Here is a 23,981-nt window from a genome sequence, read left to right on the forward strand (position 1 = left end):
GCACTTTGATGCCTCTGCGTTGCTTGAGTGGGTAAAGAAGCTAGAGGCCCCACTCTAAGCATATCAATGTGGCTGTGTCTGAACTGTCTCAGCTGCAGAGGAATGGTCACTTTATACAAGGTTTCCCTAATGCGTGGCTGCTTCCCTCGCACCACCCCCCCGCCCCCACCCACACGTGCTTGTGCGCTACCTTCAACCGCAGGGCAGCCCTCTCCCCCCTCGCCCTAGAACGCGCCTCAACCTTTGAGTCCAACAGGCGATCCTGGGCGAGCGCTCCGCAACATTACTGTGTACTCACCTCTGAGTTCCCCTCAAAGTGCAGCCCGCCAAGTGCAAGCCTTTTATATGCTGTTGTGAAACACATCGGCGTCGTCGGTGGACACTCCAGTGGGGGTGGGGATGATTCCAGCGGGTTGGGCTTATAATGATATGCAGATGTGTTACAAGGATCCCGACATCCGACGGCGGTAAACGCGGTCCGCCATCAGCTGGCAGAGTGGACGACCGCAAACTGGTTTCACAACGTTGTGAAACTGATTTTTGGCCTTATCGCCATATTGTCCGCTCACGCCACCGAACACACCCGAGGTCGGCGGGCATGGAAAATCCCAGCCGTTGTCTTCCCCCTAAATTGGTATTCTTGCGAAGTGTTCTGAAGAGCGCTAGATGAAAAGCTTCGACATGTGTCTTTTTTCAGCAATATTTTTTAATTATTTGTGTGAATATATGTTAAAAAATAGTGTCCATGGATTTAATTTAATTTGGATTTGTTGCAGAGAATGCTCACGTAGAAAGCCAATAACAATGATATTCATGCCAATTATCCTTGCATATAAATAACGAAACGTGTAACTAGCAGTAAAAGTTGATTTTTAGTTAACAAGATGGTTAACAATTAAAAGAGCAGTGAAACAAGACTGCATTATATATCAGCAATTTTTGTATGACTTAATTGTGATAATCTGAGTGACTTCAGAAGTTAGATTTAAGATAATAATGTACACAATTCCAATGATTCATTACTAATTGCAAAATAGAAATTACAAGAGATATTTGAGAAAGTAAATTTGATCAGTTTGGAATATGTATTGAAAAGAAATGCTAACATGAAGCCAACGGTAATCGCAAAGAAAAAGAAATTCCCAAAATAAATTATTATGGAAATAGGGTAAATAAAAATGCTTCCTTGGAAAATATAATCACAACTTTTGGGGGCCAAAAGAAAAATAATTTAATCAGAGGACAATTGCAAAAAGGACTTAGCGAGATTACGGTGTTTCTATGGGCAGCATTTTCCCCCCGTGGGGAAATCCCTCATGGGATCTCATCCCGCCCGTGAATGAGGTTTCATGCTTTTTCGGAAGGCCGCCTGGGCTCTTCGCCTGCCCGCCAACCTTAAGGTTTGATGGGCAGGTACATTAATCATTTTAATTACTTTTTTAATGGCCTTAACAGGCTGTTGACAGGTCGGTGGGTATGCAGCTGAGTTGGCTGAGCGCCCACCGAACTGAAAATCTAAATGACGCGGGATGACTTCAGGACGCACACCCGACATCACCCTGTGTCATTTTATGCATCAGCGAGTGGGCCCCATCCCCACTCGCCGACTGGAAAATGCTGCCCTAAGTAATTGTAAAATCAAAATCAATCAAATCAAAAGAAAAAAAGAGTGCTTAGGTTTGATCAGTTAATAGCATAATAGCAGTGTAAAAATAATAAACCATGAAAGTTGGGGGAAGCAGGCAATTTTGAAGCATTTGAGTTCAGGTGCTACATATGTATACTGAAAATTTGCAGGATGATGTGAATGACCACTAAGCAAGGTTTTTATTTTAATGGTCATGTGGGTGTTTAATATATGTGGAAACCAATCAACATCTTTTAACATCGTCAAATCAAACTACTGATAATGTTTTACCTGTAGAGTATAATGTCAAGGGCAGTAAAGTGACTGCCCTTGACATCAATGCAGCATTTGGCTGAGTGCACATCAAGAAGCCCTAGCAAAACTGGAGTCGATCGGAATCAGGGGGAAAACTCTCTGCTGGTTGGAGTCATACCTAGCACACAGGAAGATGGTTGTGGTTGTTGGAGGTCAGTCATCTTAGCTCCAGGACATCACTGCAAGAGTTGCTCAGGGTAGTGTCCTCGGCCCAACCATCTTCAGCTGCTTCATCAATGGCCTTCCTTCCATCATAAGGTCAGAAGTGGGATGTTCGCAGATGATTGCACAATGTTCAGCACCATTCACGACTCCTCAGATGCTGAAGCAGTCTAAACACAGCAAGGCCTAGACAATATCCAGACTTGGGCTGACAAGTGGCAAGTAACATTTGTACCACACAAGTGTCAGGCAATGACCATCTCCAACAAGAGAGAATCCAACCATCGCCCCTTGATGTTCAATGGCATTACCATCACTGAATCCCCCACTGTCAAAATCTTGGGGGTTACCATTAACCAGAAATTGAACTGGACTAGCCAAATAAATACTGTGGCTACAAGGGCAGGTCAGGGGCTAGGGATCCTGCAATGAGTAACTCACATCCTGACTCCCCATCTACAAGACACAAGTCAGGAGTGTGATGGCATACTCTCCACTTGCCTGGATGAGTGCAGCTCCCACAACACTCAAGAAGCTTGACACTGTCAAGGAAAAGCAGCCCACTTGATTGGCACCACAACTACAAACATTCACTCCCTCCACCACCGTCACACAGTAGCAGCAGTGTGTACCATCTACAAAATGCACTGCAGAATTCACCAAGGTTCCTTCCACAGCACCTTCCAAACCCACGACTACTAGCATCTAGAAGGACAAGGGCAGCAGATAGATGGAACACCACCACCTGGGAGTTCCCCTCCAAGGCACTCACCATCCTGACCTTTACCCTCACTGGCTCCAAATCCTGGAACACCCTTCCTAACAGCACTGTGGGTGTACCTTAACTACATGGACTGCAGCAGTTCAAGAAGGCAGCTCACCACTACCTTCGCAAGGGCAACCAGGGATGGGCAATAAATGCTGGTCCAGCCAGTGAAGCCCACATCCCATGAATGAATAAAAAAAAAGTACTGTTAGCTTCGTAAAAAGTGTAAATACCAGACAAAGATACATTGACATTTAATCAACATAGACATGTAATAGCACTGAAGGTCATGTCCTGTTCAGCTTGCCTTTCTTGAGCGAAGAACGCTTTTGTCCTGTATACAGAGTACTGCCTGTTATTGTGTGCCTACCTAGTCAATGTGTTAACAATAAGTTAGTTAAAGTAAATGAGTTAATTATAAGGATCCTTCCCCTGTTTCTGTTCCACCTCTCCACTGCCCAGGGCCTTCAGTTACCAAAAAGCCCAATGGGACCCAGGATACAGCTCAATTTTGGCTCACTCTTTGCCAGTGAGCCTCAACTACAACACTGGCTTGATGTTAATTTAGTCTGAGGCTCAATATCAGGGACTCCTAGAACCTCACCATTCAGGTGCAAAGCCTGAACTCTGCACTTTCCTGCACTCATTACAATCCAATTAGCCAACAGCTCCCCAAGGCAGGACTTCTTCCCAAGATAGGGGTGGATGTCACACCTTAAAGCAAGTAATGCTGCTGCCACCACGATACCCTGTAAAATCCTGCCCATGAGTTCAAATCCCACTACATTAGCTTGGGGAATTTAAATTCAATTCATAAATCTGGAATAAAATGCTAGCTTCATCAATAATGATCATGAAACCAGTGGATTGTTGCAAAAAAAAAATCTAGTTCACTAATGACATTCAGAGGAGGAAATCCACCATCCTTACAGATCCTAGTGTAAATGTGACTCCAAATTCACAGGCAATATGGCTGACTCTTAACTGCTCTCTGAAATGGCCCAGCAAGCCACTCAGTTGTGCAAAACTGCTACAATAAAAAGCACTGTGAACGTAAACCAAATAGACTGCAGCAGTTCAAGAGGCAGCTCACTACCACCTTCTTAAGGGCAAGTGGGAATAGGCAATAAATGTTGACCTTGTCAGTGATGCTCATGTCCCAAGGACAAATTTAAAAATGGACACACCCAAAATTCCCAGGCCCATAACTTTCACAGACCATCTCATGAATTCTCCCAACCTATTTGATCTCTTGCGAGAGATAGCAACCAGAGAAAACTTCTAACATTAATTGTGAAAACTCTCCCCAACCCCAAGATAATTTGGCAATAGTATAATTATATCAATCAAACATTACAGCATTAATTATGTATATTTGTCCAGTTCCATTCCCCAGATGACATAAATATCATTTCAGCAGCAAAGTGTAGACAAGTCATGTTGCACTGTCATTGAATCAAGTCTTAATTTATATTTGTACCATCATAATGGTGGCATTGAAGAAGTAAACAGAAATTTCTGCTCACTGAGTTGTGACTTGTGGTCAAATACAGACAGCAATAAAGGTAAAAGTCAGATGCCAATGTGACATGTAGAATTATGACTGATATTCCACCTTTAATAACATTTATTTAATAAACCCCCATTAGAGATGGTAAACTGTCTTACCTATGATTCAAACTGCGTAGCTTGAAAAGAGCTTCAGCCACTAACTATGCTGAATGTCAAAGAATTGCAATGCACTGTCTTCCAGTCAGGAGGTTTAGGGAATGGTGATCTAATTTTCTGGCTGTATATAATCTTAATAGGTGGCATTCATTTGCACTAATGGTGCTGGGATAGCCACAATGCCCACTGCATTATTTTTTTTTCTGTCACAGTAGAGAGAAAACAAGAAAACATGGGAAATTAAAAATATGGTCCATAGTGGTGAGATTAGGATCCTGAGTGTTAAGTGCAGGAGATCGTAATCTCATGAAGAAGATATCTGCTAAATCTGGAAGTGTTGAGAGCCCTGGTTTATTTCTCCAAGTCCAAAACCTTGGAAGTTTAATGTGGTGCTTTACAGCGTCATCTGAGGCATTTATTTTAACAGATTTGTACTTATGATGATACCATCATGCGAATGAAACCTTTTGCAGCATTTTATAAAACCCAAAAACATGAAAGAAACATTAGTGTTGACAATGCTCTTTATGAGACAATGGAATATTTGGAAGTAAAAAATGTGTACAATCTTCAGAAGCAATATGTATTGATATTGTTTGATTTAAATTATTGCATGTCTTAGAATTGAATAATGTATTTCAATGTCTCCACCCCATTTGTGGTAACAGTCTGGATAGTAGGGTGGGAAGGAAAAGAATGGGGCATTTGTGAGAACAGTCAGCATACTCATATCTGTAGCTAAATTCTGCATCTTCCATTATCTGCATATTATACCATAGATAAACCACTTAGCCCCTTCCCTTAAAAAGGCAGAATAAACCTCCACAATATAAGGAACACCAAAATTATGTCACCAGACCATTCATCAATAAAGCTTCAAGGCTGTGCAAAAAACTCACCATGGAGAGTGGTACAATAGCACGGATGTCCTTTTGGATTACTGCCAACTCTGTCACCACCTTGTCCGAATCTGGAGGAGGGTTTTTTCCACGGTAGTCAACGTGCCACATAATACGCCTTGTCACTGACTGGCTGGTAAAATTTTCCATCTCAAAGTTCAGTTGAATGATTTCATTGGGCTGAACACTTTCACTGCTAAGAAATTAGAAGAGGGACACAATCAACCTTATGTTAGATTTTGAATTTAAAAAGCTTAAAACAGTTTTGAAAGTATGAACTCATCAATGTATCTACATATTTTACTTCCTTCTGAGCTGAGTAAAAAGTGTAAAATCTTCTTGTACTCTAAAGTCCTAAAGTGTGCACTCCAATCAATTCTTTCCCAGTACCTCAAAACCATAGAGCTGAATTTTAGTGGAAGCAATGGCGCCGCCTCCATCTGAAATGTCAGGATGAGCCCACCTCCATGTGGCCAGGAAATCACAACCTGATTTTACGGCTGTTAGGCTGTTAATTGGCTTGGGGGTGTGACTTCCATCTCTATTTGGGAGGAAGTCCTGCCTCCTAAAACTACTGACCAATTAGATGGTCGCAGCTCTCTAGTCCCAGCAGAGCCAGCGGTTGCGGTGTCTGCTACTGGTATTGCAGGCAGTCTCCAATGCTGCGGAGCCATGGAGCCAGACAACAAGGTGAGCGGGGTGTTTTGCTGGGGCCAGTCTGGTAAGGCCGGGGCAGGTGGGGAGGAGGACCAAGTTTCGAAGGGCAGTGGGAGAGAAGCACCTCCATTGCACACAGGGTACACAAACAGGAGGGACCCCCCCTCCTCAGCCACCAACAAGGCAACCAGGTTTGCCACATGGCCTGTACAAACCCAGCTGCTGGTAAAGTACTGGTGTCAGTGGGAGGAGGGGGTGGCCATAAAATTCCATCCATGGAGTCTAAACTTTCCTAGTCTTCCTTTCATCTAACAAGGTTTTAAAGTCCAAGATTAACATCAACTAACCACTGACGTATTTTATTTTTATTCATTCATGGGATGTGGGCATCGCTGGCTAGGCCAGCATTTATTGCCCATCCTTAATTGGCCTTGAGAAGGTGGTGATGAGCTGTCTTCTTGAACTGCTGAAGTCCATGTGGTGTAGGTACACCGGAAGTGCTGTTAGCGAAGGAGTTCCAGGATTTTGCCCCAGCGACAGTTAAGGAACGGCAATATATTTCCAGGTCAGAATGGTGTGTGGCTTGGAGGGGAACTTGCAGGTGGTGGTGTTCCCATGTATCTGCTGTCCTTGTCCTTCTGTCCTTCTACATGATAGTGGTTGTGGGATTGGAAGGTGCTGTCTAAGGAACATTGGTGAGTTCCCGCAGTGCATCTTGTAGATGGTACACACTACTGCCACTGTGCGTTGATGGTGGAGGGAGTGAATGTTTTTTGTGGATGGGGTGCCAAACAAGTGGGTTGCAATATCCTGGATGATGGTGAGCTTCTTGAATGCCGTTGGAGCTGCACTCATCCAGGCAAGTGGAGAGTATTCCATAACTCTCCTGGCTTGTGCCTTGTAGATGCTGGACAGGCTTTGGGGAGTCAGGAGATAATTTACTCACCACAGGATTCCTAGCCTCTGACCTGCTCTTGTAGCTGCTGTATTTATATGGCTAGTCCAGTTTATTTTCTGGTCAACGGTAAGTCCCAGGATGTTGATAGTGGGGGACTTACTGATGATAATGCCATTGGATCTCAAGGGACGATGGTTAGATTCTCTCTTGTTGGAGATGGCCATTGCCTGGCACTTGTGTGGCACGAATTTACTTGCCACTTGTCAGTACAAGCTTGGATATGGTCCAGGTCTCGCTGCATTTGGACATGGACGGCTTCAGTATCTGAGGAGTCGCAAATGGTGCTGAACATTGTGCAATCATCCCTGAACATCCCCACTTCTGACCTTATGACGGAAGGAAGATCATTGATGAAGCTGCTGAAGATGGTTGTGCCAAGGACACTACCCTGAGGAACTCCTGTAGTGATGCCCTGGAACTTAGGCGATTGACCTTCAACAATCACAACCATCTTCCTTTGTGTTACATGCATTAGGAAGGCTATTAAGGCTTTAGAGGGTTACAGAAAAGATTTTCAGAATGGTTCCAGGAATGAGGCACTTCATTTACGGAGATAGATTTGAAAAGTTAGGGTTTTTCTCCTTAGAGAAGACAAAGTTCAGAGGAGATTTAATAGAGATGTTCAAAATCATGAGTAGGTTAGACAGAGTAGATAAGGAGAAGCTGTTACCATTGGCAGAAGGGTTGTGAACCACAGAACACTTCTTTCACGTGAATGGCAAATAAATAACAGCAGCAAAATGAGGAAAAATCTTTTTGCTCAACAAGTGGCTAGGATCTAGCATGCACTACCTAAGAAGTTGGTGGTTGCGGTTTCAATCATGGCTTTTTACAATGGAATTGGATAAATACCTAAAGAAAGGGAGGTGGAGTGGGCCAAACTGCACTGGTGTTGCAGAGAGCCAGCATGGACACAACAGGTGGAATAGCCTCCTTCTGTGCTGTGGCAATTCTATGATTCCACTTCCTGTTTTACCCAGGACCAGGTTTTATTGGAGTTGGGAAGACTCCTCCATAGACCTCTTAAAATGATAGGCAGGACTAGGATGCAGAAGACATGCCCCCATTTGTGACAGATCCAATTTTTGCCAATAGGGGAAGGGAGAAGGGTGTGAATCACACAGACAGGATATTAGGACTCAACAAGGCCATTTGAACTCAGTGCTGAGACCCTATTTTGGCTATAGCAAGGGCTGCAACTTACAGTTTGGGAGTCATAGGTTGATAGAGTAGACATAAACACTCTTGAAGGGCAGATAAGTTCTGTATAACTGTCATAATCTTAAGTTTTTTTTAAATTCCCCTGTTCTTTAAATTAAAACAACAGGCTGCAGCTGTTACAGAGTCAAAAAAACAAACCTCTGCTGGACTGCATTGGTTGACAGGCCATCTGCTGCATGTTAGTTAAAAAACAGTAGCATCTGGTTGTGCAGTTTCAATAGAGCTCTTTGTTGACATTTTCCCAAGGGCTATTTTTATGTCATTATAAATGCTTGCTACAATTATCTCAGCATGGGGATCTGAGTTCACAGTTTGATTGACAGTTTAAAGAGCTATAAAAGGAGTAGCTGTCTTTGATGTGGGGCCTGAATAGAAGTTTGTTTTGTGTGGGATTAATCACTTGAGGAGATTTAAAAGTATATGGATTGGAGTTTATTTCACTATCAATTTTGTGGGAGAGAGCTGCATTGGATTGTCAGACGTTTATTTTTCTCATCTCCACATTCCTCCTGATGGATACTGGGTAAGTGGCTATGGAGATGGCATGCAGGGTATGAGGGGCCATGGGGAATGGGTGGTGGGCATGAGTTGGCATGGAGGATACGAGGGACCATGGTGTTTGGTGGGAGCCATGAGTTGACATTGAGTTGGCATGGTGGGGGTGAGGGGGCTTGAGGGGTGAGGGCTAGAGGTCGTAACAGCTTCTGAAACAACTATGTTGAAGTACCAGAGAACCGAAGTGGGACTTCTAACCAGCCCGCCTCCACATTTGCCCGCCCCCGTGGCCACTTATGCTCTACTTCCAGGATCGGTAGGCATGACTCCATCTCGCACGCCCAGCCCCAGAGCGCAAATCACACAATTCAGGGTGCTTTTTACGGAGGCAGATCCAGTGAGTCAGGAAATTTCCCAACTTGAGCTACTTGCGTCAGTAGTGAAAATCTGGCCCTCAGTCTTTAAGGTTTGTAACCCTCTGCCTAAATTATCAATAATAATATTCATGAATAACAATTAGTGCTACAACTACGAACTACTAAAATCTACATTGCAGTCAGTATGCATATTAGCTTAAGTTCTACGCATGAGCTACTTGATTTTTTTCCCTGCTTAACACATATCAAATTTGTCAAGCTGGTATAAGAACAAATCCAGCATTTACATTGATTCAACATAACTTGGCAGCATAAACTCAGGCAAAATGCACACTCAGATTTCAGACTAACATTAAAGTGTCAGAGTGCAGAGATACTGCAGTATAAATATGCAGCCAAATTCCAAGATGATACCTTAGATCTTGAGAACCCTTAAATGGATTAGCTAATTGGATGGTTAGGCAATTCAGCATTAAGAAAAGGCTATCGCACATATTTCAGTTTTCCGAATAGGCTTCGATAGGAACAGAGAATAAGTGTAATTTAATTAATTTTTAAAAATCATACTTTATGTGTTCTGTGAACTATTGGAAAAATCCTCAAAATGAAATGTTTGAAAATCCAAGAATTCATCATCCAATTAAAGTTAAATGGGTCTGAAAATTAAGTTCTTTCAAAAGGAAATGTTTGAATATATTTTTGCGTAATCACAAAGTTTACCCCAACACCAATGACAAAAATAAATTAAATTCTCATAACAAATTTATATAGCACACCTATTATATTAAAACGTTCTAAGATGCTTCAAAGCAGTATTATAAGGAAAACTAGACACTGAGTCACATAAGGTGACACGAGGGCAGATGGTCAACTGCTTGTTCAAGGGGGTAGGTTTCAAGCAGTGTCTTAAAGGAAGAAAGCAAGGTAGAGAGGTTTAAGAGAATTACATAGAATCTACAGAAGGAAGCCTTTTGTCCCAAGTGATTCCTGGCAGGTGTTTATACTCCACAAGAGCATAATTAATTTCTCCCACTCTGCCCCATTTTTTCCTATTTTCTTCATTTTCATGTGTGCATCCAGCCTCCCCTTCAATCCAACAATCTTGCCATTGGTTTTAACCACAACATGTGACAGCAAGTTCCACATTCTCATCACTCTCCATGTAAATAAATTCCTCCTGATATTTTTACTTAGGCCAGAGTCTTTACCTCGTCGGGCGGGCACGCGCCCAACCTGAATGAGTGTAAAATGACGCGCGATGACGTCAGGCAAACATCCCGACGTCATCGTGCAGTTGCGCGATATTTCAGTCGGCAGGCACGCGAGGGAGTTGGCCAACAATTAACAGACCTATTAAGGCCATTAAAGTACCAATTAAATGTAATTTTTCGCTGCCCATTCAAGCTTATGGTTGGTGGGCAGGCGAAAAGGCCAAGTGGCCTTTGCATTTTTTAGGAAACCTCATCCACGGACAGGTGAGGTTTCCAACAGCAATTAAAAATAAAATAAAAATTTTAACTTTACATTAATAACATGTCCCTGCTCATGTAACATGTTACTGCTCAGAGTCACATGAGGGTACTTGTTTAGTAACATTTTTAAATTCTTTATTTTTGATTTTTTTATAACTTCACCTCCCTGAGGCAGCTCTGTGCCTCGGGGAGCTTTTTCTGCGTGCACCTGCGCAAAGTTCCCGTTCACCCTCCTCCCCCCACCCCCCCACAGGCTGTACTGAACGCTGTAGCGCGTTTCAGGCTGGGCTGGCCTTAATTGGCCCGCCAGCGTGAAAACGAGGTCCGGCCACAATCGCGGGCGGCGGTCAGCTTCCGGACCACTCCCGCACATCCCTGCCGAGCCCGCCCAACGAGGGCAAAATCCTGGCCTTAATCTGTTAGTGGCTATCTTGTATTTCTTTAGTCTGCATTCACGCTATCAATGGCCTCATAATTTTATGGACCTATTTCAAGCCTCCTCTTTGTCTGTTCTAGAGAAAGTAGCCCAACCTGCTCAATCTTTCTTCATAGTTGAATTCTCTTAATTCTGGTAACATCCTTGTAAATCTTTTCCGGACTTACTTCAGTGTTTCAATATCCTTTCTGTATTATGGGGACCTGAGCTACACACAGTGGTGCAAGTGTTGTGTTACGTGCCCGACCTGGTTGGGTGTAAAATAGCGCGCAATGACATCGGGCAAGTGTCCCGACGTCATCACGCACTTATGCGATATTTCGCTCGGCGGGTGCAAGCGGGTGCCAGAGCTGCGCCCGCTGTTAATTAACAGGCCATTTAAGGCCGTTAACAGTCCAATTGACAGCGACTTTTCGTTGTCCGTGTGATTTCGTGCTCATCGCACAGGCAGAACGGGCAGGCGGCCAGCCGACATTTTCAAAAACCTCATTCAAGAGCGGGATAAAAAGGGTCAGCAGCATTGCCTGTGTGAGTAACGAGGAGTTTGGTACATAGTTTGTTGCTAGTGGCTTATTGCTACTTGGCAGCTTCACTTCTGTTCGGGGCTTCATTCTTAGCATTTCCAGGCTCCATTTCAGGACTCCTTGGTAAAGCAAGGCCCCTGCAGGATTCAGACACCTCCAGGTATCAGACAGCCTTCCCTCACCCTGCTAATGGGGATTGTGGTTTCTGCTGATGGCACTTGCTCTAATGAGGGGACAGGGGGAGAAGGGAGAGGAGGCCACGAGTCCCAATGCAGCTTCCAGGGAAGAGACCTGTGGGAGGAGCGGCGCAGGCACAAGGGACACAGGGCCAGCAGGAAGTCCAAGGCAGAAGGGGCTGCAGAATATGCCACTATCCTGCTGCCAGGGTTTGCAGGTGGGAATGCAGCTACCTCAGTATTTCTGAGGTGCGAAGCAGGTCTCATTTTCAAGGGAGACCGTGACCTCCATTTGTCATATGATTGGGCCTGAGACCAGCTCCGACTGTGTGGGTGGACACCACATGCCAGTGGCTCTGAACGTCACAGTGGCCCTCAACATCTATGTGTCAGGTTCTTTCCAGAGCTGAATGGGAGATCTGTGTGGAGTTTCCCAAAAAACTGTCCACAGTTGCATCAAGCTGGTGACAGAGGCTCTGTTCAGGCAGGTACTGACGTTTATTCTTTACTATTTGGACAAGGCTAGCCAGGCTGAGTGAGCCAGAGGCTTTGCAGTGATTGCTGGGCTCCCCCTTGTCCAGGGTGACATCAACTGCACACATGTGGCCATCAAGGCGCCAGCGGGTCAGCCAGGTGCCTTTGTCAACAGGAAGGGATTCCACTCAATGAACATCCAGATAGTGTGTGCCCACAGGATACAGATTCTGCAAGTCTGTGCAAGGTACCCTGGCAGTTCCCATGATACGTACATCCTGAGACACTCCAGGTGCCGAGGTTCTTCAATGCTCCATGGATGGATGACTGCTGGGTGACAAGGGCTATCCGTTGAAGAGGTAGCTCAAGGCGCTTCTCCGCCACCCAAGAACAGAGACAGAGAAGCATTACAATACGAGTCATGCCTGCACAAGGGCGGTGGTAGAGAGGACCATAGGTCTTCTCAAGATACACTTCCAATGCCTGGAACATTCAGGGGATGCACTACAATACCTCCCAGAGCGGGTGTCACTGATCATGGTTGCATGTTGCGCTCTCCACAATCTGGCAATGGCAAGGGGGGACCCACTGGAGGAAGCGGATCTTGATACAGCTGTACAGGCCACAGATGATGAGTCCAGTGGTAAATCAGAAGAGCAGCATGCTGAGGAGAACGCTGAGGGCATAGAGGCAGACCTCGGTATCTCCAGGGATGCAGGGACACCAGGGACGCCTTGATCCAATGCTCCTTCAGCTAATACCAAAGGTCAGCTTCAACTGCTGCCAGGAATGCCGCCTCCATCCCGGATGTCTGAAAGGACCTTTTCATTAGAACACAAAGGACACTCAGTGCCTGTACAATAAAGTTCAGAGCCACTTAGGTCCAGCATTACATGCTGGTGTACCCTGCACCAATAAAATAAAATGGTGAAGCATACACAGACCATGACGACAAAAACAAAATTTATCTCATTTTGACAATTCAAAACTATTTACATAAACTTCCCTGGTCTTCGTTCCCAGACCAGTATAGGTAAAGTAAACTTAAATGAACATAAAATCACCCATGACCTGTCCCTCCTGTGCTCAAGGTGCCTTTAACTTACGCTTGCGTCTGATACGTCTTGGTGCCCCCACCCCCCACCCCTCGTTGTCACCGGCATTGGAGACAGCCTGCTGACTCTGCTGTCATGTTGGCCTTGATGACCTTGGCAGTCGTCCTCTGGCCAGTGGAGCTTGTGCTGACCCCACTTGGGAGGGAGTGGTCAGTGCCATGGCCGGCATCTCCCCCATTATCGCAGCCTCCTCGGATGTGACAGTCACTGGCAGAGGGACAGAGGAGCTGCTGCTGTCATCCAGAGTGCCCTGAGAGGAGCCCTCAGAGACAACAAGCAGCTCTGGACCTCCCTGCTCACCACTGATGGATGGGCACCTAGCTGGGATACTGGGTGCCTCATCCATCTCCCACACTGGCACTGACCACCTGAGGTCAGAGCCTGTGTAAGGACTTGCAGGTCTGAGCGCAACCCCAGGAACCTCTCATTCTGGAGCTGTCTCTCCATGAGAGTTACCACTCTCAATGGAGGAGGTAGTGCGCTCGGCCATGATGGTCAACGCAGTGTTGATGCTCTGCATGGACTCCTCCATAACGGAGACCATGGTATGCAAACCCTCATGGATCTCCACCAGATCCTCCCGCACATATCACTGGATATCCAGCATTTGGACGACTCCTGAGGCTCATTATCAGCCTTCGACCGAGCATTGTCCTGGCCCCCAGCAGTCCTCTGACTGCTGGCGCCTTGGACACTCTCTGCCTCCACCTGCACCTCAAGCGAATGTGAAGTGCCCTCACCAAAGTGCACCAAGATACTAGCTGCCGAACTGATGCCCACCAAGGTGCTGGTATCTGCGCTGGTGCCTGCTTCAGAGAGCAGGTGTGACGCAGGTGCAACAGAAGCTCGGTGGTCCTCCAGCGTCAGTGGTGGCCCTTCGGGGTCCGCAGATTGAACGCCTGCTGGTGAACCTAAAAGGGAGAACAAGGACATGTCATTAGTTAAAGTCATCACACTGTCACTGTGCATGCTAGGTACCCTGGTGAGACAATGGAGATCTGCATCATGGTGCTATCGTCTTTCAATGATCAATGGACTCCAGGTTTGCAGTTCACATCAATGAAGACACTATACTAGAATGGTTGCACAATCCAAAACTGTCACCTCTATGCACTGCACTCTTACCTTTGTCTGGCAGCCCATCCTTTCCACGTCCGGTTGCATGTGGCACGTGTCGGCTCTCGAGCTCCAGGGTGTCTTGCTCGAACCTGCTGAGCAGCAGGAGATTGGGCTGCCCTCCGCCTGTACGTGCCCTCTCTGCCTGGTTATGGGTTGTCTTCTCCTGAAAGAACAGAGGAGCATTGATTACTCCATTCTCTACCTGCAGCGCCATTACAGCCTGGCCAACCCCAGCTGAGAAACACCTCCCAGGGCATATCCGAGTCGTGGCCATCAAGCTACAAGGCACTCAGTCCAAGCAGCTAGGGCTCACCTCCTTGGCCAGCTCCGGCGTCATTGACAGTTGGCACTCAGACTCTAGAGGTCCACGGGGGGACGGCCACACCTTAACACTTATGCACACTGACCCAGGCCAACACGGCACTCACCCTTCCTGAGCACAGACATTGAAGCATTTCCGGCACTGCACCCATGTGCACCGCACCATGTCATGGCTGCTCACCATTGCTGCCACCTCCCCCCATGCCTCTTGGTGAGGTGCGGTGGCCTCCTCCTCCCATCTCTGGGGAGAAGGGTGTTCCCTCCTAGCAGCCACCTCCTCCAGGAGGATGGCGAGACACTTGTCGGAAAAGCGGGGGGCCGAGTGCCCACCCAACTGGCCCTCCCGCCTGCCGTGTCCAGCCGCACCCGACTCCATTGGGAATGCTTAACACATGCCCTTCCGTGGCAACCTTCCAGGGTCTGCCTGGGCCATTTTTAAACTGGCCGCCAGGTCACCATTGGACCCGGCAGCCGTCAGGCCCCCCTCCGCCCCTTCCTGGTCAGTGCGGAGCCATGTTTCAGGCCGAGCAGGACTTAATTGGCCCACCAGCGTGTAATTGCTATCGGCCTGCCCAAGCACCCGCCCAACGATCTCAGAATCCTGCCCAAGGTTCTGAATAAATTGTATTGCCTCCATGATTTTGTTTCTATTCCTCCAGAAATTAAACCCCAATCTTTTTTTTTTGCGTGAATCATCTTGTGTTACTATTTTTAGCAATTTATCTATTTCTATTGTTAGATTACTCCATTACTTCCCAGGAATAAGTGGCCTCTCTAATCTTCAAGCAAAATGAACCACCTCACACTTCACTATGTTGTATTTTATTAGCCATCCATCCACCCTCCGCAAGCTTGTTTATGACTTCCGGTATTTTGGTGCAGTCTTCCATTGTTATATCCCCCCATTTGGTTTTATCTGTAAATTTTAATGCTCTAATTACAAAGTCCAAATCATTTATGTATGGGTGAACAACAGTGGTCATAGCATGGATTCCTGAGGGACACCACTTCCCATTTTTGCCAGCTCAAGAATCTTTCCATAACTCCTATCCACTATTTTCTGTTTTATAGTCATCTTGGAACCCATTCTGCTATCCAACCCTTGACTCCAAATGTCACGGCCTTTTTCTTGAGACTCTTACGTGGCATCTTGTTGAAGGCCTTATGAATGTCCACATATAGTTTATCAACTCCATTATCTATGTATACACTTTCTCTTACTTCTTAAAAAACTCAATTAGTTTTGTTAAACATGGCCTTCCTTTAAGAAATCTATGCTGATAATTTCTATTATATTCTCAGGTGTTTTGTCTGATCTTTTAGCAAATATTCTGCATCATTCCTACCACTGGCATTAAGCTAACTGATCAATAATTCCCTGGCTTAGTTCTATCTCCCTTTTTGAGGGTAACAATTACATTTGTTGTCTGCAAATCTCCTGGCACTATTCCTTTTACATACGGTTTTTATATATGGATACTCAAGCCTTTCCTATCTCCTTACCAATTTTTTTGAATATCCACAGGTACATACCATTTGGACCCAGGCCCTTGCCCTCCATTGGTTTGGCTAGTTTGTTTAGTATCTCCTTTCTTCCTATCTTAAATGTTGTGATATTCCTCTTCAATTCTTCTAGTGTTATCTCCTCTATGTTAGTCTCTTCAGTGAAAACTGGCAAAGTATCTGCCATTTTAGTATCATCGGTTAACCTATCTCACTATCCCTTAGTGGCTCAATCCCGATTTTAATTCTCATTTTGTTACTTAGATGCCTGCAGAATAGTTTACTATTTCTTCTTATATACTTTGATATTTTCATTTCATATTTCTTCTTTATCCTCCTAATTGTCTTTAAGTTTTTTTTTCCTTTGACATTCCTTTATTATTAAGGTACATTCAAATGCTTTTGTCTAAGATATGTTTTTGTATTGCTGAAAAATGAGGCGTGTCTAAGCTTTTTGTCTTGCACCCACCAGGGCATTCGCAAAGATAGCAATATAAGTTGGAAAACAACAATTTATGCTATATGTGAAGAGAGTGCTGATTGGTTGGCAAGTGGCATTGCCATGGAAAATGCACCACTGATGATGACTGACAGTTAACTGCCAAGCACTGTTTGAAAGTTAAACCAGGCAACTTGACCCTGATTGGTCAAGGCATTGCCCTGAGGAATGAGTCAGCAAATGGCTATCACTTGTTTAGCTGAAACAGGCGCAATGCATGTACACGTTCTTTCTGTCTACAAAGAACAGGGCCCTGTGTATTAATATATGTAGCTTCCAGTACATGCAAATGCGTCATGTCACAAGCCCGACTGACAATCTTAAATTGGTTGTCAGTGTAATTCTTAGCACATTGAGGATTATTTAGCAAATGTTGTCCAATCCCAGAATCACACCTAGTGTGCTTGCAAAACTCAAAACACAGTGTCCAATATTAGATGTGATTCCGTGATTAGACAACATTTGCTCAATAATCCTCAGTGTGCTAAGAATTATGCTGACAACCAATTTAAGATTGTCAGTTGGGCTCGCAGTGTGTGCACTGGAATTCACCAACGGGAAAATGGAGGAACCCCTGACGTCATCCCGGTCCCTTTAAATTTTTAGGAAGGCGGGCGGACAGCGAAATCAGCTGTCCACCCGCCGACCTGTCAATGGCCAATTGAGGCCATTGACAGGCTAAATAAGATAATTAAAGACCTGCCCGTCCAACCTTAAGGCTGGCGGGCAGGCCAGGAGCCCCAGTGGGCTTCTGATAAAGCATGAAATCACATCCACTGGCGGGATGATGTTTCATATCCGTTTTTAAAAAGTCTAATAAAGTTTATGTCATTTTTATTAACATGTCCCATCTTGTGTGACATTGTCACATGAGGGGGACATGTTAATAATTTTTTTATTTTTCTATTTTTTGACTTTTCTTACCTGTCACTAATCTCCCTGAGACAGGACTTTGCCTCAGGGAGCAGTGCGCTCTTTCCCGCGCATGCGCGAAAGAGCGCACTTTGACAGATGGGGAATCCCTCCCCGCCCCCCACCCCCTGGAAGCACATAGCGCTTCCTGTCAGGCAGGCCGCTGGGCGGGCCTTAATTGGCCCGCCCACTCAAAATGGCGGCGGGCCCCGTTTTGGTGGCGGGAGTTGGCTGTCCGCCCGCCGCCGAGCTGGTGGGGCCCACCGCCATCTGAGGGCAAAATTCTGCACTACATGTTTTTGCCTTCACTTATCCATGTATACCATGGATGAATTTAGTATTATTCTGATGAATTCCTATCATATTTCGTTATGATGCTTAATTTGAGCTGAGTTGTGAATACATAGAATGGTTATGATGCAGGAAAACAGGTGCCTAATTTGCACAATACACTGGTGCATTAATCATAGAATTATGCAATGATACAGCACAGAAGGAGGCCATTCGGTACATTGTACAAGTAGTGGCTCTTTTGTATGGCTATCCAATTAGTCCCACTCCCTTGCTCATTCCCTACAGCCCTGTAATTTCAACCCCCTCAAGTATATCTTCAATTCCCTTTTGAAGGCTATTACTGAATCTGTATTCCACATCACAGCAATGTGCTGTGTAAAAAATTGTTTCCTCATATCACCTCTGGTTCTTTTGCTCATCACCTGAAATCCATGTCCTCTGGCTATCGAACTCTTTGCCACTGGAAGCAGTTTCTCCTTATTTCATCTGAGCATATTTATCAAATATCCTCTTAACATTCTATGCATCAAGGAAAATAACTCCTGGGGAGAATTTTCTCCTTGTCAGGTGGGCCGGTTGGGAGCGGGAGCGGGCGTGGAGTCGATTGCTGCCTGCGATCAGCTGCGCACCACCATTTTATGTGGGCGGGCCAATTAAGGCCTGCCCAGCATGACGCACGCCCTGTAGCTCAGCGCTACCTGTGCAGGCGGGAAGAGGAGGGAGAGTCGAGGCCTGCGTTCTTTCGCACACATGCAGCTCCGTGCCTCAGGGAGATTAAGATCAAACTGAAAGTTTGAAAAAAAGAACGAATAAAATTATTCAGACATGTCCCTTCCCGTGACAGTGTCACGTGAGCTGGGACATGTTTATCAATTGTCAAAAATGTTTTTATTCATTTCATGAAACCTTCATGAAACCTCATACCGCCCATGGATGAGGTTTCATGCAAAACGCAATTTGAGCCGCTTGGGCTCTTCGCCTGCCCGCCAACCTTAAGGTTGGACGGGCAGCCCTGTCAATTGCCCAAATTGGTTCATTAATGGCCTTACCAGACCTTTGACAGCTCGGCGGGCGCGCAGCCGACTCTGGAGCGTGCCCGACGAACTTAAGATCGGAATGATGAGGGTGAGGTCGGGACGCACGCCCGATATCACCATGCGTCATTTTAAGCGTCGGCGTGCGGGGCCCGCCCCTGCACACCTAAGAGAAAATTCTGCCCCGGCTTCTCTAGTCTCTGCACATAACTAAAGTTCCTCAAATCTGGTACCATTCTAGTAAATCTCTTCCGGACCCTCTCTATAGCCTTGACATCCTTCCTAAAATATGGTGAGATTTATGTCTTTCCAGCAACTCTCCAAATAATAAGGTTTGAGCAAGTGGAATTTCTCTCAAATGAGGGAGGGATAACAAAGGAAAAACTAACTTGCAAAATATAGAATGGGGAGTCAGAAATATAGAAATGATAAACTGTGTTCCATTTATAATGTGACAAATGTAGGTTTGCATTATATTTTGCCTAAGCAAAGAAATGAGGCATTTCATGGGTGTCATCTCTTCTGAAGTGCACAATAGGAAGAAGCAGAGATATAGTTAATTTGACACACTTCATTTTATTGCACTTAGGCTGGCATGCCTAACACGATCATTGATGGAAATCAATGCTAATTGCTTGATTAATATTTCTCGGGTTACATTTTATGCTGTCAAATAGAATGGACAAGACAGCTTCACAGGTATGATAGATTGCCAACAAATTATTAAAACTTAGAATTGAATGTTGATGAACCACATCTTAAATTTATCACCTAATGTTACCTTGTTTTTTAGTTTTATTTGCTAAATTCATACCATTATGAAGCGTCAAACTATGTTTTTGTAACACAAAGAGCACAGAGTATATCTCAACCCCCCTCCCCTCCATGTTTCTTTTGGAGATTTTGTTTCTACATTAATTCTTCATGTATCTCAGTGTACCTTTACAGCAAAACACACATATGCATGAAAACCATACATTAGGAAGGAGTACTGGGAATATTTTTCAACATCGAATAGGTAGTTATCAGATTAAAGATGAATTACACAAGGAGATAATTAAAGTTGCAGGGACTTTAAAATAGATTGATGCTGGACAAGAAGCAGTATTTACGTGGACTCTGTATATGCTGTCAATCTGCTCATCTTTTAAAGGCACATAGGGCAGAATATTGTGCTCGTCGGGCAGGCGGGCGTGCACCTGACTCAAACAAGCATAAAATGAGGTGCAATATTTCGGTCGGTGGGCATGCACAGGAGCCTATTAAGGCCCTTAATGAACTAGTTGATTGAAATTTTTTGCTGCCCGTCCAACTGTTCGGTTGGCGGGCGGGCAAAAAGGCCATGCGGCCTTAATAGGCTTAAAAAAAATCTTTTTGCACTCATATCTAACATATCCCTGCTCATGCCACAGAATCAAATGAGGGGACATGTTTTTTAACATTTTTAAATTCTTTATTGTTTATTTGGAAATTTTTCAGCTCCCTGAGGCAGCCCTGTGCCTCAAGGAAGCTTTTACTGCATGCATCCGCAAACGTCGGCGCTCGACCTCCTCCCACACCTATACAGGCAGTGCTGCAGCATGCGTTTCACACTGGCTGGCCATTAATTGGCCAGCTAGCATGAAATCGTGGTCGGTCTCTGTGTAAGAGTACAGATTCCTTGCACTAATGCACTCTCCAAGTACCATCACCTTCATTTTAATTTTTTGCATAAAGTGGGAAAAGATCCCTATGATTTCCTGCTCTGCAGTCTAGGTCCATAGTGAGCTGAGAAATTAGCACATGACCCACCCCAAAGCAATTACGCACAACTGTAGGGAAGCTTTCTTTGAAGGCTCCTGGCTCCTCCCCCACAACAGCATGACATAATGATGTTATCCATATAATTGAGGCGGGGGGAGCATGTGGCAAGGAGCTTGCATATTTGCATAAAACTAATTAACTAGGAGAATAAATAGAACATGTCACAAACTCAGTGGTTTGCCAAAAAATATAACCAATTAGAAGTCATAAGGATGTAACCTACTTGCCTTTAGCACCTAATTTATGTTCCTGATATCATTATGTTATTTTTACCCCGAAGTCTAAATAGCCCAGTCATGTGTCTATTTTTATCTTTATGCAGCCTTTTATCTTTATCCAGCCAGTTTTACCCAATGACATACTGCGCGTGGTCCTGCAGGTAGCAGCAACTTCCCATTATTTCATCCATATGGCCATTCATGATATCTGCCAACTTCAAAAGTGAGCAAAAGCCAACAGTTTGAACATGGTTAACACGGACCCAATCAAGCTGATGATTCAAAACCAACCCTGAATAAAAATCTATGGGCAGCATTTTCCTCCCGTCAGGTTGTGTGGGAGCGGGTGCGAGCAGGCGGGTTCCCTCCTCAAGAAGCCTCATCCCGCACGTGGATCAGGTTTCATGTTTTTTCTGAAGGCCGCCTGGGTTCTTCACCTGTCCGCCAACCTTAAGGTTGGACAGGCAGCATTCTTCACAACTTTAATTAATTTAATAATGGCCGTAATAGGCCTTTGACAATTCGGCGGGCTGCACGCCCGCCAAACGGACAATCTAAATGACGTGCGGTGATGTCAGGACGCCCGCCCGACATCACCGTGCGTCATTTTACGCATTGGCGAGCGGCCCAGCCCCTGCTTGCCGAAGGGAGAATTCTGCCCTATTACATGTGACAGTAAGCATTTCCTCCGTACAGTAAAGTCTCACTTTAAGTTTTGTTTTAAAGTAATCTCTTTTTCAGTGCTTGTTTCTCCAAATTACATCACAATTTCCATTTTTACGTTGTATGTCATCACCATCAGTGTTGTGTCATGTCCAGGAGACATGAAGGAAAAAATATATATAGTCTATATCATCCTGGCTACTATATAAAATTATTATTATTTTTAAAATGGACAAAGGCTTTTCACTGACTGAAGCCTGACTGGCTATGGCTCACAGAAAAGGAATTTCCAGTCTTCAGAAAACAGCAAGGATCTTGTTGCTAAAGAAGTGCTAATGACCCCGTGACTGCAGAAATCAAATTCCAAGGAAATGCACAAAGGCCCTTTTTGCTTCTAAGGCAGAGCTCTGACCAACGGAGGTGATACATCTGTAAGGGCAAAGGGGCCCTGAAACCGCTGAAACTTATTAAGAGATGCAAGCTTAACCACCTCAAGAATCTAGACCAGGAATATACATCCTTTGTCCAAACCAAGGGGAAGAAATGGGAATTACGTCATGTTACCCCCCACCCTTGCCCCCAGCCCCGTAATATGGAGCTGAATCCAGGCAGTCAGGCATCTTCCATCAACAAAGCACAGCAGAAACAGAGTTCTGTCCAGGTTTAAATTACCTGGCCCTCATCTTCACTGTTTTCTCATGTGAAACAATAATTCTTATTTTGTCTGTGGTCTTTGCCCTGTACCCCTTACTTTTCCTTATTCCTCTTTTATTGTGTGAATGTACCGGAGGTTACGTTGCAAATCCCGTTCCTGCGTTTTTGAGTGTGTGTAAAATAAACTAACCTTCTGATTTTACCCTATCTTGAGTTTGCTGTGGGGTTATTACAGAGGATCAGATCACCCCAAAAACTGAAGGGTTGAGGAAAATACGCCACCACTTATAAAGGGGGAAATTAATAATTAAAAACACCTTTCTGTTTATGGATGTGTGGTGAGAGGAGAAATCAGGGCTGTTTTAAATTAAACCTGCTCCTGTCTGTAACATTTCTCATCACTTGCATTGTGTGTCATTACCAAAGGGTACCTTGCTACTGGAAGTTCATTTGAGTATGCTCAGAAGATTGGATGAAGGCAACTTTATTTAAAGTGACTCCAAAAGATTCACAATGGTGGGCAGCGAGAAGCAATCCTGTTAAAGCTGGGTGGAGCTTGGGGACTTTAAGCATATAGACAGATTAAGTGAGTGGGCAATAAGGTGGAAAGTATAATGTGGGAAAACATGAAGTGTTTTATAATTTATATAATATAATCTTTTATAAGAAGCATAGAAAATCAGAATATTTTTAATATGGTGAGAAATGTTTAAATGTTGGTGTTCAGAGATAGTGTTCAAAGAGATTTGGGTGTCCTTGTATAAGAAACACAGAATAAATATGGAACGCTCCTCCCAAAAGTTGAGCCTGGGAGTGCACATTTCCACTGAAATGATCCTGATGAAGGACAGTTATTTTATCTTGGATAGTAAAAGGATTTTCCTACCACTCCAGGTAAATGTAAACAATTGGAACTTTCAAGAGTGAAATTAACAGATTTTTGTAAGGGTGGATATCAAGGGATCTGGATCAATGTTCCCTGTAAGCTGCACAGTGGCTCAGCAACTCTAAAGTCTGCATGCAGGCTACGTAAGAGTCAGTGTCTTTAAGGAACTATGCGTGTGCAACCATGCAAAAGAAAATTAATGTGACCGTGTATTTCAATAAATCAGGGAGTGATTGTTTAAAGGCAGGCTGCATTGTCCTGGACGATGTAGAGCTTCTTGAATGCTATTGGAGCTACCTTCAGCTGGATAAGTGGAGAGTATTCCATCAAACTCCTGACTTGTAATTTTCAGATGGCGGACAGGCTTTGGGGATTCAGGAGGCATCTTCTGTGCAGAAGATCCTTAGCAGGCCAGGCGTCTCTATGCTTCAGGTCACCAGACGCCTGCTGGAGGTGATCGAGTCACTGGAAGAGGGGAGGTGGAGTGGCAGGGCACCCTTGGAGTGGTCCTAGGATGAAGCTCCCAGGGTACCTGGCTGGCGCTCCTCTTTCCTGTGGGTGCTTGATGGCACCTCCCAGAGTTTTTGAGCAGAAGAGGCACCTGGAGGGAGGTCGAGGTGACTCATTCCCTCTTGTCTAGCCCTGCTGCGCTGCATCCACGGCTAGAGTGACAGAGTGCAGGTCCAAGTGCACATTTGGCAGCCACTGTGTGTTCTACTGGACCTGGGTCTCC

At 44.9% G+C, this 23,981-nt stretch overlaps 1 protein-coding gene across 1 annotated transcript in view; it reads right to left on the minus strand.

The window, feature by feature from the left end:
* The window catches only part of tmem132e (transmembrane protein 132E), an 841,056-nt gene that overhangs the window by 371,968 nt on the left and 445,107 nt on the right, over window positions 1-23,981 (minus strand). Inside the window, exon 4 of the mRNA XM_078548464.1 lies at window positions 5,438-5,633. Coding sequence (XP_078404590.1) covers window positions 5,438-5,633 — 196 coding nt within the window. The remainder of the gene's footprint in view (window positions 1-5,437; window positions 5,634-23,981) is intronic.

The sequence above is a fragment of the Cetorhinus maximus genome, chromosome 9 (assembly GCF_964194155.1).
Source record: "Cetorhinus maximus chromosome 9, sCetMax3.hap1.1, whole genome shotgun sequence".
NCBI classification, from domain to species: Eukaryota; Metazoa; Chordata; class Chondrichthyes; order Lamniformes; family Cetorhinidae; genus Cetorhinus; species Cetorhinus maximus.